Genomic DNA, 17219 nt, shown 5'->3' on the forward strand with positions numbered 1-17219 from the left:
TTTGTTTTGTGCTTTGTTTTATTTTATCGGAAACTCCCTTCGGAGTTGATGAATAATATGAACACTGATTACATGCCTGGAACCTCTGGTGTAAGCATATAGTGTAGAAACTCAGTCACTCCCTGGGTTGTGTTCTTTTATTTCCTTTTCCCCTTCCAAGTAGGGACTTTGCCCTTGTTACGCAGTCTAATGTTCTTTGGGAAGTGCTGTGTGGCTGTGAGAGAGCATTCTCATTCTGCGAAGCATCACACGGTTATGCAGCTTTCGTGGCAAAGCAGCGAAGTTCACTGGCAACTAGCTGATCCATCAGCTGTGGATTATCCCCCGTTCTCTATTCCAGTGTTGTGGTGTCTTCACAGAATAGCTGCAGCAGGGGATCTAGTCTTCTGCCTTCCTCCTGACACTTCTTTTGGTTGGTTGGTTGTTTTTAATCTCCTTGGTTTAGGGCTTGTGGATTGAGGGGAGGGAATCACAGCGAGCCTCAGAAATGAGAGTACTTCCCTCACCCAACAAAGGTTATATTTTACTTGCTATATTTTTATTGAAAATGTGTCAAGGCCAGGATGTGCCTAGGGAAGCCAGTGCATTCTACTGTACTTGTAATTGAACAAACATTTTTACTTTGCGTGGGACTTCTCAAAAGCTAGTGCCAACCTTGAAGAAACAAATGGTTATGATGCTGTATCATGAATGTCCTGGTGGAAATAATAGTCTTGAACTGTGTGCTATTTTATTTGTGTCCATAATTATTTCCTTTTTTCTCCTTTCAGATTTCAGCCTGATTTTTACCTATATACTATGAATAGCTACCGGAAGGACTGACTGTTAAACTTGTTCCAAGTATGGCTTGCAGAAGAATAGGAGATCAGGAGCAGTCTCTCACTACTGCTTTCTCTGTTGTTAACTGTGGGAGACCCCCAGCATGGGGCATTCGAATGCACAGTATATGCATGGTATCTGACTTTTTTTACCCAAACATGGGAGGAGTGGAAAGTCACATCTACCAGCTGTCACAGTGCCTGATTGAAAGAGGGCACAAAGTTATAATTGTCACTCATGCGTATGGAAATCGAAAAGGCATTCGTTATCTCACCAATGGTCTGAAGGTATATTACTTGCCTTTGAAGGTCATGTACAATCAATCTACTGCAACAACACTCTTCCACAGTCTGCCTTTGCTCAGGTACATCTTTGTGCGAGAGAGAGTCACCATAATCCACTCCCATAGTTCATTTTCTGCCATGGCTCATGATGCACTCTTTCACGCCAAGACAATGGGCTTACGGACAGTTTTTACAGACCATTCTCTCTTTGGATTTGCTGATGTCAGTTCAATACTCACAAACAAACTCCTAACGGTGTCACTGTGTGATACAAATCACATCATTTGTGTCTCTTATACTAGCAAGGAAAATACTGTACTAAGAGCAGCACTGGATCCTGAGATCGTGTCTGTCATCCCCAATGCTGTAGACCCTACTGACTTAACTCCAGACCCGTCCAGAAGGGATAATAGCACAATAACTATTGTTGTTGTCAGCAGGCTTGTTTACAGGAAAGGTAATGAGGTCCAACCTGTAAGTCACATTTCAGAGTATTTTTTTTTCCCCTTACTTTTAGTGTGTGGTAAGAAATGTTCTGTGGTGAATATAGAATGATGTGTCCTCAGTTGAGAATGGGGTTGGATTTGAAATGGCTGGTTTTTTTGTTCCTTTTCCCCCCCACTCTCATGAATTGAGTACAGAGAACTGATCATAAGGGATAATTTCCTCTTGATTTCATTTGGGCACTGGGCATGGAAATTGGCTCTCTGTGGTCAATTCTTGTCAGTCACGTGGCATCTTTTGAAGTCATTGGTAAGTTATTCATCAGCTTGCTCAATTTGGGGCTTAAAAGACATTAGTGTTGGGTTCTTCGAGGTAGGAGAATAGATTCACATGCCTCCATAGGCCACTTGCTGGCCTTTGGACAGTAGGAGAGTTCTGTTGGAAATGTCACTTCTATGGTATTTCTGGGCCATACCTACAGTTGTTATTTTCTTTGGTGGCATTTGGCAAAAAGCCCTGTAGCCTCAGTTAATTGTTTTCTTAGTTTTTATTTATGGTATTGGACAAGAATCAAGTGTTTCATATAGACAAAAGAAACCTTGCAATTTACTGATGTTTATCATTCTTGACCTGAGACTCGCTTTAGTCCTTCACTAAAGGGATTCTCTTAAAATGATTAGAAAAGTTCCTCCTTATATTATACATCAATATAGGATTGTTACACAAAAAAGTACACTTTTTTTCACTGTGCTGTTTTAGATTAACCCTTCCATATTAGTAAGCAATTAAAATTATTTGTTTTTCCAATAGTACCTAGAATCTGTAAAACTGACACACAGCTCCCCCCCCTTTAAAAAACAAACAAAAAGGAAAAAAAACCCACTGTAATATTTGCATGCATTTTTATGGGAGTGCATTTTCTCTTAAAGAAATTCAGGCTATGTCCACTGAGAACTGGACAAAAATTATTTGGTTTTGAGTTTTGTAGAAAACTTGCATTTTAGTCAGATCTGTTTAAATGTTGGGTTTTTGCAGACTCTATATTGATCGTGTTGGTAGTACTGCTACCCACACTTCAGTTAGCTGTGGGAGGAGGGTGTCTGTCTTAATTACATCTGGGAATGCTCTAACATCCGCATCAATCTTTGGGTCAGCCCAGAATCAGGTGGGTTTGCAGAAGTGTCCCCCTTTACCTTTAGGCTGCACCTCTTGTGGCAAATTGCAGCAAAGTCCTTAGGGAGAGCTAGCACTTCTTTTCCTCAGTTCCTGCTCATGATAAGTCTTCTGGCCAGAGCTGATACAGTTTGGGCTAGTTTTTCCAACATAAATAAGTTGAAACTCAAATAAGAATCTCATTCAGGGGCTTCATGAGGGTTATTAATTATGTAAATTGGTTTATAGGCCTAAACTTTAATCTTGCACATATGGGCACTTGGGATTTTGAGGCCTTGTGCAATAATCTTAGGTAAATTGAAAATGTGTTTACTTAAACTGTGTCATTGTTGTACTTTCAGGTATAGACTTGCTTAGTGGTATAATTCCTGAACTTTGTCAGAAATATCCAGACTTAAATTTTTTAGTTGGAGGAGAAGGACCAAAACGAATTGTTTTGGAAGAAGTACGTGAAAGATACCAACTTCACGACAGGTTTGTTTTATCCATGTTTATGGTGACAAAATGCGCTTAAGTAGAAAACAAACAAAATGTGCGCTTTCATCTCAAAGTTCCTTCAACTCCCCATTCTTTTCCCCATGACAGTTCATCTTGTTTGGAAGAATGAAAGAATGGGGACACCTTTATTTTTTGGCTTGGTTTGAGATAAATCCTTCAGGATGTTCATGCTTCCCGTTTCTGGTTTTATATTTTTTCCCCAAAATCAATATCATGCTACCCGTTGATAGCTAGCACATCCCTGAAATTTTAGAATTGATTAAATGTGCTCAAAAGGTACCTGTTTTATCTGAATAGAGCAACACTAGTAAATGTGGAGTATTAACTTAAAAAATCTTTAGTCTTAAATCTAGAAACATGGGAACAGCAATCTGAAGGTACTTGCCAGAAAATCTTTTAGTCTTCTGAAAAATAAAACCAAACTATTCAAACTGAATATAGAAGGGTTTCTTAATCAAAGCGCACAGAATTTGGAATGAGATTGTTTCAGTGCCAGTCAGACAGTAATGGCATGCTTGGTAAGCTGCTTCTATCAGAATATTTGAGTAATGTTATATGGCATTTTTTACAAAATATGACACTAGTTTTTATTCTAATTCTTTGTCCTATATTCAGAGTGCGTCTTCTAGGGGCTTTGGAACATCAGGATGTTAGAAATGTCTTGGTTCAGGGTCACATTTTTCTCAACACGTCTCTCACTGAAGCCTTCTGTATGGCAATTGTGGAAGCAGCCAGCTGTGGTTTACAGGTAAAAGAATCTGAGTTACACAGAGAGCATGTATAAACATTATTTGTTATATTTGAAATTAACAGTTGTAACAATGCATTTTATCTGTGGATCTATAAGCTGTTTATAAAAATGGGCAATTAATACTGGTATTGTGGCGATTTACATCTCATGTGGAAGTGGGGGCAAATATATTAATTGAATGTGCTCAAAAACGATATTCCCAACAAAGAGGACAATTCCTAGTTCTCTGAATTAACCAGGTTGGCTCTTGAAAATGTTGTTCTGGGTATACTCTTTGGGGAGTTTTTAGCTAGGGGAATCGCAGTTCTCCCTATGTTCCATTAACAATAGACATTGGGAGAAAAATGCTGGGTGAACATGACCTCTTTCAGTAATCTGCATATTCATGACAGACCATTTCAACTGAGGCATTGTTCTCTGGCTGACCCTTACTTGCCACAAAGATGGCTAGGGTTAAGGAGGAAAGAGGAGAGGAAATAAAATAAAATACTGCTTTGTTTATTATTTACATACGGTCACTTGTTTGTCAATTTGACTTGAGCTATGAATCGGTGCTGGTTCTGTAAAGGTTAAATTAACAACCGAGGAAAATTTGGGATTAAATCAGGTTAATGATAGATAACAAATGGGAGTAAGGATATCATAATGAAAATTAACACATCTAGGGCAGAAGCAAAACATAGGTTGCTTACTGTGATTAAATTTGGGAGCTCAGTTAGTTAGTCTTCATGCCAGAATATTGAGAGGTGGCATGTGAAATGGTAAGGATCTTCAGCATATCTTTCAATTTAGTATTTTTATCCTGTGAGTGATAAATAAGTACTTTTTTGGAAAAGTGATCTGGGTTGCAATTATAGGCTGTTTAGATTTAACTTTAATATGCAGTATCTTAAGTCCAAAGACTAATTAAAAGCATGAAGAGAAACAGAAAATAGAAGTAAACACAGTGTTTGTTTTATTCAAGACGGATCAAAGTGGGCCAAATTAATGGACCTTAACTGAAGTCAACACAGTGGACCTAGTCAGTTTAGATTTGAAGATATATTTTCCTATGAAGCACAGGAAAATTAGCTACGTGGAGAAGAGGGGCATTAATACTGTAATTGTAGGGAGATAAGTTGGATTAAAGAGAACCTATGATGGTGACTGAAAAGGAGATCACGATGATGGTTTTGTTAAAAGGGACTTGGCAAACTAGAGGAAGTTTAATGTGCTGTTTCTCAAGAAGGGGTTTTGCACTCCATTCTGTGTAATGTTTTCATAATAACCTGGCTCAAGAACTTAATGTGTAATTATGACATTTGTGGATGATCCAAAGCTAATACAGAAGACGATGGCCTATAGTTTAAAAAAAAAAAAAAAAAAAAAATTCTGCTGCTGCAAAGAACTTGCAAAACCCACAAGAGGTCAAAATGGTTTTAACATTAAGGAATCCAATTTTAAATCTCTGGGTCATCTCGTGAATCATGTTTGCACAACTAACTGTGCTAACATGTTATCAAATATAATATTACAGGTCAGCCAGGCACTGATTAATATTGATTAATATCAGTAACCTTTTGGTATAAAATGGGGATTTATAAGTTATTAGCAACAAAGGAAGGGGGGGGGACTTGAATATGCTGTCTGATCATAATGTGTCCAGTGTGAGACAGCTGCGGGGAGAAAAAAGTTTATGCAGAATTGCTTTAAGACAGAGCTTGATAAATTTATGGAAGGGGTAGTGTGATAGGGTAGGGGTGTTGTTCAAGTTTAGATGTATATTAGTTTCACCATGAAGAGGAAGAAAGTAAACTCAGTCTCCATGTGGAAGGGGTGTAAACCCATGTCCTTGCTCCCCTTCTTCCCAAAAATGTCTTATTTGATAAGGAGAGGGATGAATGTACTATTTGGCTGTCTGTGGAGTTTACCTTCAGAAACACTGAGCATAAGCCACAGCTCTTAAGTGAGAACTTGGCTTGCATGCGCAGGTGCTCTGATGGTACTTAAACCTCTCAGACAGCTGTCTAGTGATCCTTACTCACAAGTTCACAGTAGAACCAAGTACTTGTTTTTGAGTTGGGAAGGGATATTTCTACAGCTCAGACTGTCAAAAAATGACTAGGGTTTTTACTTTCCTTTGTAACAGTGACATGGCCTGCTTCTTAGGATAATGTGACTATTTTAATCTAAAAGTTCTCCTGTTGTGGCATTAGCTATACTTTTTATTGAAGGGCACACCTCTAGAATATGGGGATTGTAGTATATAAGGTGTAGCTATAACTTGTGATTGCCAGGGGTATAAGTGTTCTGTAGACTTTTTAGGGGTGTAGGTTGTAGCTGTGTTGGTCTACTGTAAGGACATAGGCAGACAAGGTTATTTGGGTAAATTGGATATCTTTTATTAGACCAGCTCAAATAGTTGGGAAAATTCTTCATGGCAAGCTTTTGGGGACAAATAACCACATTCTGAAGGTACTCATTAAATATGGAGACTGTCTAAAATGTATAAAAATGCTAATAGTTAATGATGAAAACTGGAGCCCTCTTCCTTTCCAGCTTTCTGTGTGAGCAGATTCTGCCTTATTCCCTGACTTGCTACAAGTGACTATGCATTTGCCATCCTGTCTAGTGGAGAATTCTGCAACTTTCTTATTGTTGGCTAACATTGTAAATAATAACATATGTTACAAGAATCTTCATGCTTTTATTATGTTGCTTTTTAAATGATAGCTTTTATTCAGGTTAAAATTTAACATTCCCAAATGTTTAAGAATGTTTATGTAAATACTTGAGTGATCTTAGAGCTCTAAAACATGAGTGGTTAAGAGCTGAGGTAAGAATAGCCATTTCTAAATCAACTTACTGGTTTGTTTGTTTGTTTTTTTTTCTTGAGGTGTAGGTGGTTGGGGGTGAGGAGAGAATCCAAGGGTCTGGACCTTTTAATTGCTTTAAAAGGAAAGGAGGAGCTGCCCTCAGGAATGCAGATCTGCTTGATTCTTTAGCAATACAGGCTCACTAAATTGCCCTAACTTTGCTCCTGGTGAAGCAGGCTAAAAGTTTTTTGCAGTTGTTTTACTACAGAATCATGCTAATGAAATGGTTTCTTTGTAACAGTTTATATCGATATCCTTTCATATGTATACACTTGGTACATCTGTCTGTATATCCCAAGGGAATTGGGTCTGTGACAAATACCTTTAGGAAAATAAATTTAAATTTTACATGGTGGGGGCGGTAGGGGAGAAATGACTCTGATTTCTGCTCACCCCCATGTCAGTTCCTTTCTTTGTTACCAAAGGGTCAATTTTGAACATGTGCTAATTTGCTGCCCTGCTTGCTCTTCAGAGCTCAGGCCTTCAGTTTTCAGACAGATGAATTGTCTGTACTGCAAATACTGGAGTAAATCATTTGCTTTGTTTTAAAGTATTACTTCTCATCAGTGTTGTCTTATCAGTATAGCTTTATTTCAGTTGATTGTATTATGCAGCAGGTGTATTATTTAATTGTCTTGTCTCCAAAGGTGGTGAGTACGAGAGTTGGTGGAATCCCAGAAGTGCTACCAGAAGATCTTATTATCTTATGTGAGCCCTCAGTGAAATCGCTGTGTGATGGCTTGGAAAAAGCTATGCTGCAGCTGAGATCAGGAACATCACTAGCCCCAGAAATTATTCATAACAAAGTGAAGACATTCTATACCTGGAGGAATGTTGCAGCAAGAACTGAGAAAGTATGTACACTTGTTTTAGTAGTCTCTTAAAATGTGATTTTTTTCACTGTGAAAAGTACTATATTTACTTTATTCTAAGATGAGCTTCTCCTCCCCCCATTTAACATGACGCAGGGAAGCCTGTCTTGGAATTGTGTATGAAGGCAGTGGCAGGGTAGGCAGCTGTTGTGGCTCGGGCTCCAGCACTTACCCAGGGTCGGGGCCATAGCCACAGCTGCTGCCCCCCTCTCCTCCTGCAACCTTTTCACTCCCTCCATCTCCCCACTCAGCCTCTTCTCTCCCATCCCTTCCCCGCCCAACACTTTTCTCTCCCACTTTCCTCCAGTCTCTGCTCCCCCCTAATCTAATTACTGGAGGGCTCCCTCACAACTTCTGCTGTGTGCTGGCAGGCTACCTCCGTGTTTTGGTCTGGGGCACTGAGCACAGCCCCGCCTTGCAGCAGTGGTGTGGTGAGATGCAGCAGTGCTTAGTGACGCTGGCTAGAACTGCAGCGGGGAATTGGGAAGAGCAGAGGCTAGAGAAAGACAGGCCCAGCAGGGGGCAAGCTGCTTGACCTTCTGACACTGCCTGCCCCCCTTGCAGCAGTGGAGAGATGAATTAAAGATAACCCTCCAGTAATTAGATTCGGTACATGGAAAACTATAACAAATTTATAGATTTTTTTTTTTTTTTTTTTTTCCATGTATAGAATTTAATTACTGGGGGGTTGTCTTAGATATGAGTAAATGCAGTACCTCTCTACAAATAGGTTTATGTATTGTCTTATTGACTTGCATCGAATGAGCTTGGTTTGTTTCCTTCCCCAATTGCTAGTCCTCCAAATACAAAGTACACCTTGTGCCATATCAATCAGTAACAGTTTTGATAAGCAAATAATGATATCATTTATATCTATACAATCCCATGTTTTTATGAGATTCCACACTTAAAGTTCGCCTAGCAATTGGATTACATACTGCACAAGAAGGAACATGCTGCCACTCTGACTCAGACTAGCAAGGTTAAACATTAGTGACTAAATTAAGATATTAGTGATATCTAAATATAACAGAACACATACAAGATGTGGTTATGCTGGATAAGAAGTTGCCATAGTTTGAGTCGCTTTTTGGTGTAGAACTCTACTGTAGGGTGAACACTTTCTATAATTTTGATGATGATGATAAAATTACCTGTAATAAGTAATACTGTTTACAGCTTGTTGAGGAAGCTTCGAGATAACCCTTAGAATCAGATTTTCTTTTTTTTGGTTGTTTTTGTGCATCAGCAAGAGTAAATAAATAGAGAATTTCAACAGAGATTAGTCTTATAGAAAATTTCTCCCAGTCTCTTTTACAGTCTTCTGCCTCCAAAGTGATTTAATGTCAAAATAATATTATTCATTTTGGCTTTTTTTTAATGGGTTTACTATGATCAGATAGTGAACTCAAATATTGCTGTTCCTATGAAAATGTGGAGTGTATAATAAATAATGGAAAACGAAACTGAAGAACTAAAACTAGGTATACTTTACTTCATTTAGCAGCTTTTAAAGCTAGATTAGATTAGTTTGTATTAATGATTATTGCAGGTTTTTCAAGTACATGGCTCTGGTAATTTAGCCTTCTGTTCATCTGTGAAGGTATTTGTTCTGCAGCCCTTCACTGTAGCAAAGCTTTCTCTTTTTGCAATTCTGAATAAAAGGAAGTTATTTTTTAGGCAACTGAGTAATCATATTAACTCTTGAGTTTTTGTTTGTATTTTTTAATCAAAAAGCCATACAATATCCTGTCTCTGCATACAGTGACTGAGTACGAACATAGGTTAGAATTTAAGCTTAGAAGTATCTCATTTGTATGGATTAAAAAGCAATCTTCTTGTGGCAGATCTGGTGGTTAATATCCAGATTATCTGATTATTTTTTTTTTTTTTTTTTTTTTTTTTTTTTTTTTTTTTTTTTTTTGGTACGTGTTTAAAATTCGAAGTCTATTTACATAGATAAAAAATACCTATATTTTTGACACAGTGATAGTTTGAGGCTTCTTTCCAAAAGGAAGAAAAAAAGAATTCTAAGGATATAGACTTTGTCACAAAAGGACATAGAGTTTTGCAAGTATAATATTAAACTTCTCAGTGTCATGTTGAAGGATTACTTGTTACCAGATTTGTCCATCACTTTGGGGTGTGCTCATTTATTAGGGATACGTTTCTAGGGTCTTTGTAATTCTGTCAATGTGCTGCTTGTGTTACTTGTGTTTCTATACGGAGCTGTATATCTCCCTTCTGCAAGTCCTCACCCCCAATGGAGCTTTCTTGCAGAACTCGGTTTCAATGGGGCTGGGTTCTTCCAGTCACCAAATCAGTCATACACACAAACACACAGATTAACGTGACATGCTTGACCCGGCCGGGTTGATCATCATGGGAAGGCTGACACTCTCATATGCCAAGAATCAGTTCATCAGAGCAGCAATAAACTGCAGTCAGATACAAGCCCTCAGGTAAACAGAATACCTCTGAATCTAGCTGGGTGTCCAGATGACACCCTCATGGGCCAGCATTCAGTTCATTAAGGCACGTCTGAGCCAAACTGGGTCAATCAGCCTGTACAAGCTGATCCCCTTACGTGTTTCAAACTCGGCACGTCCCAATCTTTAACCTATGGATGAGCAAACCCCATGGTATTTCTGGGCTTCATAGGGATCTTTGGCTTAGGTAAAAGAAGCGTTGCTGCAGAGCAAGTGGGGAAGGAAAGTAGAGAAGGAAACATACACCCAGTAACTACTAGTTTGACTATAAAAGTTATTTATTGCTAAGTATAAGAAAGATAAAATGGTATTAGTAGTAATAGACATGCAAAGGAAAACAAACACAAACAATTACAATACTTCCCTGGTTTCACTAAGTATTTGGGGACATTTAGCTCAAGCTCAACTAATATAGTTCAGGTTCAAAAGTCCATGCCTAGAGAAAAAAGAGCGAGAGCTGGGATCTCGCCAGTCCAAGGCACTTGGATTCCAGTGCTGATAGGTAAAGTTCTTAGCACAATCCTTGAAGGGAGATGATCTGTTTCTTCCAGCTTCTTGAGAACAACAGCGGATGGTGTCAGAGAGATTTCTCCTCTTGATGCACAATTTTGCTGCTTTTTTTTTTTCTTTTTTAGAGATTTTTATACACTCAGTTCAGCTTCTTCAAAGCATTCTTTTAATAGTGTAAATAATTGTCTTTTCTATTGACAAGGAGTTATCTGGTTTGGAACATCTCAAACTGCTTAACAACCAGGAAAAACATAAGTTTTCAAGGAGTAACCAGGGGTTTGGGTTGTAGCCGTGTTGGTCTAAGGACATAGGCATAAGGAGTAACCAGATGAGCCAGCTTGAAATTCTTATGGGTAGCAGATACACTGGATGGGATATCTCATTATTTCTTCAGAAACAATAGATAGCTTGCAGCATCAGCGTTCTTCATTTTTACCTGTTGTGAACAAACCTCAGCTTAGCGTGACTTTTCCAGATCTTACTGTAGTCTTTTAACAGACTTAAGGAGATTACTTGGAGCGTTCATAAATTTTGTGGGGAGGACTTCTAATAGTCATCCCGGGAAAAGTATGACAGCATTTGTGGTCAGGGCTCCAACGGGCTGGATGCTGTGATGAACCCTTTACCATTGCTCAAATGTTGCCCATACCCCCTCTGACTCAATCTCTTGCTTCAGCATTCCCTAACTTGGCAACTGAGTTTTAGTCAATCAAGTTTAACTGGGCCTCCCATAGTGGGACCGGGGAATGTACGGCCTGAGATACCTATTAAACTTTACTTCTGCTTAGTTCTGGGTAGACGAGGTGTGTGTGTGTGGGGGGGGGGGAAAGGTTCTTTGTAAATCCAGATTAGAATTGGTCTGATAAATGCTGAGCTGGGTGTGTGTAAATGTGGGTTGATTAGCATTTGGAGCACAGATTCCCCATCATGCAGTGCTCCCCTGCTTTTCTGATCCCAGAATTTACTGTGGTCTTTGTTTTGGACTTTCTGTTCTCCATCTCCCATGTAAATGAATTGTCATCTGGTTCTATCTTGGATGTAAATGAGACCTAGGGCAGTTGCTCCTTTATCTGGAGGGCTTTAGGTGCGTCTCCCACTGCATCTTCATTGTCTTTCATAATCGGTTTTTGTTCAGGTGGGGTGGGTGGGAATTCTTTGTGAGTCAGACAGGGTGTGTCCTGTGCCAGGTTTCCCCAAGAACACAGAGCTGAGAGGTAGCATACGGAATAAGACTTTGAGCTTGGATTAGTAGATTTTTTTTTTCAGGGGGGAAAAAACCTTTGCTTTTGAATCTGAATATACTCATCAGCTCTAAGTCTGTGGTCCTTTATTTTGGAACCTAATAGGCTCTTAGCTTTACTGCCAGCTTGGGGATGGAGTTCTATAGGCCAGTATGGAAATATTGGAAATGGTCTTCCTTTCATCAGTCTTAAATTTGCTGCTTTTCTGTTTAATTGACAGTTCCCGTGTTCTTGCATTTTAAGACAGTGGGCATTGCCATTTACTTTCCCCTACAGAAGTACATAATAATACTGATAAGAGCTGTTATGAATTAATATAATTTGTCTTTGGATGGAAACTTATCTGTGTTTTTGGTTTATTCTCATGGATAAACTTAAAAAAAAATATCCTGTTAAAAACAGAAAAGGGCTTTCTAGTCTTATGGGCTCCCAACAAAGGTGTAGTCAGTTGAGAAATATGATACAAGGCGTAGCCTAATATTCAAAGATAAAAATGTATCATGATGACAGCTTCTCAGTATGCAACTATTGTTTGTTTCCTTTCTCTTTTAGGTATATGACAGAGTTGCAGATGAAACGGTATTACCAATGGACAAGCGGCTTGACAGACTAATCACTCATTGTGGCTCAGTAACTGGGTATATTTTTGCTCTGTTTGCTGTGTTAAATTTTCTCTTTCTGGTATTTCTGAGGTGGGTGACTCCAGATTCCATTATTGATCCTGCAAGAGATGCCACAGGCCCTAATGGAGTATGGACTAAACAGTATTTTCATAGTAAAAAAAGAAAAGAAAAAGAAGAGATTTCGAACTGTTAAAATGTTTGAAGTGGGGAGGAAGGGTATTGGTGTCTAAATAAGTTTTTTAATAGTTGCTAATAGAATTAATTCTACAAAGAGACATTTATTGTTAAGCTCTTAACTTTCCTAAATTGTTGGAAAGGAACCTGATGAAATTTACTACCTCAATTTAGGATTGTAAAAACTAGTTTTGGACTTATGCAAATATCTAGATACAGCTCTTTTGCACTTAGTTGGGAGAACAATGGGAATTGGTGCATCTCAGGTGTAAAACTTCTTATGAGACACAAGAATACAAGATTTTTCTCTCTTCCCAGAGTGCTACTCTTCCTATGAACTGACAAATGTATGGCATCTGGGGTGCCAAAACACAAATGCAGTAGCTTAAGATGGTCTTTGGCAATTCCTGTTAGGAATAATAAATTTATAGAGATAAGAGGAATTGGTGGGACTTAAAAGGAAAATAAAGAAAAAAGCACTGCCCAAGTCAATCAGCAGCTGAAAATGAGATGTGAAATCATATTTATAGAATGTGACACAAAACAAGCACATTACCCCATCTGCTTTCAACATTCAGTGTGCTGAGTGCCAGCAGTAGTTCTCCCAGACCATGTCTGGAGACAGTTCCTGCCTGCATGCACAGAACTATTTTGAAATGGTTCTTCAGTACTCTGCCTAAATTTGATCAGTATCTCTTGGACATATCAAGGATCCATAATTGGTTTTCCTATTTTAGAAAATGCTAAATATTTTAGACAAGGAATAACCTAAGCAGTAAAAATTATGGCTTTTTTTTTTTTTGTTCAAAACTATCATGTAAATGAGAGAACTATGCCAGTTCCTAACAGAATAAATGTAAAGGCACAGCCTTTCAAAAATAGCTCAGGCCTGTAGACTCTTTGAGTAGACTGTGCCAAAATGCGTGGCAAAATGCAAGATACAGAAAAATATCCACTAAGGGCTAGATAAAGACCATCATAATTCTTTTTTATTCATAACCTAAATGGTATTTGAATTTATCTTCAGAAGGGAAAGTGTTAAAAGGTTGTCACATCACTTAGACCACACCAAAGATGATTTAAAATTAACTCGGCATGCTGAATTTTTCCCTGTTATTCATCAACAGAAAAATATAATCTCCTGGCTGTTCCCATTACTTGCTGTGAGTTCAGATCCTTCATATTTATTGATTAGTTAGCCTTAATCTCCATGAGTAGTTTGCATCTCTGTAGGAAACAACTTTGAATGTGTAAGAAGAGAGAGGATGAGTATGACTTCATATTCATGTAAAGCAGCTCTCAGTGAACTCTCTGCCAAATGCACTGGATAAATTTATTGCAATAGCATTGTTTGTAAACTGAAAAGGTTTTATGAGTTTATGAACAATGACATGCTGACAGATATTTGTATTTGGATGTGCAATATACAAAGATTTATTTAAAAACTTAGCAGGGTAAAACTTAAAACATGCATCCTGTTATACACATAGCATCTACATTTTAAAACTAATCTTGTGTTGAGGTGCAAAGGTGATGGTGATTTATCTTTTTGCTAAATACTTAATTGAAAGTATTTTAATGAAATACTGAAAGGATGATGAGGTGCCTTGTTTACAAAGTCTAGTGTCAGGTTTCTCTCATTAGAAAAAATGGTCAGATGTAATGCTACACAGATCACCTGGGAACTACCCTGGGGCTGGACAGCGGGAAGCTGCATCCACACTGCCAATGTTTCCCAGCTGCTCACTGGTTGGAAGCTGCGCCCATGCCACAGCTGGCGGGGAGAAGTGGTGGCAGTGGTGTGGGCACAGGTCCTTGCTCCAAGCCTCAGAGGGTTTTCTTTGTGCCCATACTGGCTCTAGGGGCTGTATGTTGCTGATCTCTGAATGAAGTTAATATTTGATTAAGAAAAACACCATACTTTTTAAAATCTGGTGCACTTTTTTTTATAAGAATTTCTTTAAAATGAATGCCATTTCACATTAATTTTATAGTGGTTTTTTTTTTTTTAAATAGTATTATGTTGATTTCAGTCTTTTAACTTTTCTCTTGATTGCCAACAATGTATAGAAACTCCATGCAAATCGCATACAGCTCGAATGGAAAGGGTAGTCAAAACAATATTTAAACTATATAAACTTCCTTGTTCCAGAGCATTACTCATTTAATCCAAGGAGGCCTTTTCATAATGTTGCATAATTTACAGGTTACTTAAATATTTTTTACTTTGCGATATAATGCACTGATGCTTTCACTTAAAATGGACCCACCAAACACTAGCAAATACAGAAACTTAATGAGCTGCTGCTGCTGCTTCTTACTCTTCTAGCATTGAAAATAGAACTTTGTGTGGTAAAGAACGCTATAAGGGAAATAATTTGAACAGTTGCAAATGAAGTTATATATAAAAGTAGCTCAGTTACAACTGTACCATGTTTCAGAGACTGTATTTTATAATACCCTTTTGTTGCCTGATTCTTCACTTTCTGCTGTTTTTCCCTCTTTTTAGCCCTGATCCTGCAAACACAAATATGATGACTTGTTTCACTGAACTCAGTTGGTCAGCTCTCCTATATAAAATTAATCACACAAGTAAATGTTTAAAGGATTGAGGTCTGGACCTGCAGTATGCAAATCTGATGAGTAAATGCAGTTGTGATGGCACTGCCTTTGACAGTTGTTCATCAGGCAGCAGTGATGGAAATAGGGGAAAGAGAATGTTTGAGGCTGTAGAGACAGAGAACTTAAGGCACAAAGTATTAGCAAATATACAGATTTCTTGGGTAAATGCTAGTATTAAAATAAACAAATACCAATAATAAGGCAACTTTTGAAGTTTTAAATATCTGAAAATACTTTCATCTAGCAGATGTAAAATATCAGAAAAATATTACCAAGCAGTAAATTTCTTACTTGTGTGGTGCAAATTTTAGGGTGAGAGAACCTTTTAATGTGAAGATTGATGGAAAAATACTTTGCTACTCTTGATGTAAAGGTTCATTCAGAGTAGGAAAAGTAATTTGATTTATTTCCTTGTTTCAAGATGATGGGAACCTTAAATTTCTCTGTAATGAGATTCCATTCCATAGCACATCCTGTGCCTATACACTGTGTGCACAGACACTGTGAATTTATATATAAACAGCATGTTTATTGAAAGTGACCTGTTAACATTAGAACAAAGATCAAGTCCAGTGTGTCTCCATATTGTCAGATGCATTATTTGGCTCCTTTTTTATTTTTTTTTTAATGATGCAGATGGCTCTATAAAGGCACAGTAGATTGTAATGTGATCATTTTTCTTGTGGTCAGGCATTTCTGTATGTTTCTTTTCTTAAATATCTTTTTTTCTTTTGGTACTTGTTCAGTTACTATTTCCCTTTTCTCTGTGTCATCTAATTAAGGATTTGTTGGTTTGTTTCCCAGTATCAAATGTGTTTTTATTTTTTTAAATAAACAATAAAATGAATGGCAGAATTTCAGAGGATAAAAACACCATTTGTCCTCTGTTTCTATCTGGGTTTCCTGTTTTTTGCATCAGAATAAAAATATTTGCAGATCAAGCGCATACTTCTCAGTGTCCCAAGGTGTTCATTAGTCTTTTCCAGTACAACTAGAAAATGTGGTCCCTGCCTCAAATAAGTTGCAGTCTCAGATCCCAGTCTTGCAAATTCTTGTACATGCTGCATACATATGAGGCCATAGAACTACTTACACCTCAAGTTTATATCTGTATACACATAAGATCATGGTCTTAAAGACAGAGAATGAATACAAGAAAAAAGGAAGGAAAAGAGTGCAGCATTTATAAACAGTGGAATCAGCTGTTGGAAGCAGTCTTATGTTTTTTAATTTTTTAAGGTGCATTTTAGAAGCACTTCATGGGCATCCTGGGGGAGCACCAGATCACAAACGGGGGGGTCCCCCAGCGGCCGACTCCTGAGCCTGGAACCACCAGTGGCAAAACCAGAAGTGCACTTCCACTGGCACTGGCCATGCTCCAGCTGCAAAACTGGAAATCTCGGGGTGCACAGCACCCACTATGCATTGCCAGTGAAGCATTTTTGTATTCTTTTCTAGGATATTTTATTTGCATTGGGGTTGTGAAGTGCTGTTCTCTGCATACCACCTTTCCCTGTAAGATTAGGGATCAAATTGAATTGACTTGCAGAGATTACACCAAAAGAAAATAGTATGGTCAGTACAGTGGCCAACTGAGTAAGAAATAGGTGGCTTATTTAAAAAAAACAAAAAAAGTGAAGACCTTTTTATTCAACTGAATCTATTATTGTGCTAATATAGTCTTAATTACACATTTGTAAATCTAGGGGTAAATATTGGGAGCTGGGAGGAAAAACTGTTCCCTAGGACACCCAGGGAAGGACAAGGAGCAATAGCCGTAAACTGTTAAATGATGGTTTCAGGTTGGATGTAAGGAAGAACTTCTTTATGGTAAGGATGACCAGAATCTGGAATAGACTTCCCA

General features: G+C 38.1%; 1 protein-coding gene across 1 annotated transcript; it reads left to right on the plus strand.

Moving 5' to 3' along the window:
- The first annotated feature begins 245 nt into the window (after nucleotides 1–245).
- Nucleotides 246–16294, plus strand: PIGA (phosphatidylinositol glycan anchor biosynthesis class A). The gene is made up of 6 exons (XM_006029399.3): nucleotides 246–412; nucleotides 771–1560; nucleotides 3062–3194; nucleotides 3834–3966; nucleotides 7472–7678; nucleotides 12489–16294. The coding sequence occupies exons 2-6, from the start codon at nucleotides 843–845 to the stop codon at nucleotides 12750–12752; spliced, it is 1455 nt and encodes a 484-aa protein (XP_006029461.1). The 5' UTR covers nucleotides 246–412; nucleotides 771–842; the 3' UTR covers nucleotides 12753–16294.
- Nucleotides 16295–17219: the final 925 nt, after the last annotated feature.

Source organism: Alligator sinensis, unplaced genomic scaffold (genome assembly GCF_000455745.1).
Source record: "Alligator sinensis unplaced genomic scaffold, ASM45574v1 scaffold1192_1, whole genome shotgun sequence".
Classification (NCBI taxonomy): Eukaryota; Metazoa; Chordata; order Crocodylia; family Alligatoridae; genus Alligator; species Alligator sinensis.

Bases quoted from the DNA above. Each gene is read 5' to 3' on its own strand.
- PIGA (XM_006029399.3), top strand. From the start codon at position 843: ATGGCTTGCAGAAGAATAGGAGATCAGGAGCAGTCTCTCACTACTGCT. The intron at 3,195-3,833 runs GTTTGTTTTATC...TCCTATATTCAG, and splicing joins AGATACCAACTTCACGACAG to AGTGCGTCTTCTAGGGGCTT. The intron at 3,967-7,471 runs GTAAAAGAATCT...TTGTCTCCAAAG, and splicing joins CAGCCAGCTGTGGTTTACAG to GTGGTGAGTACGAGAGTTGG.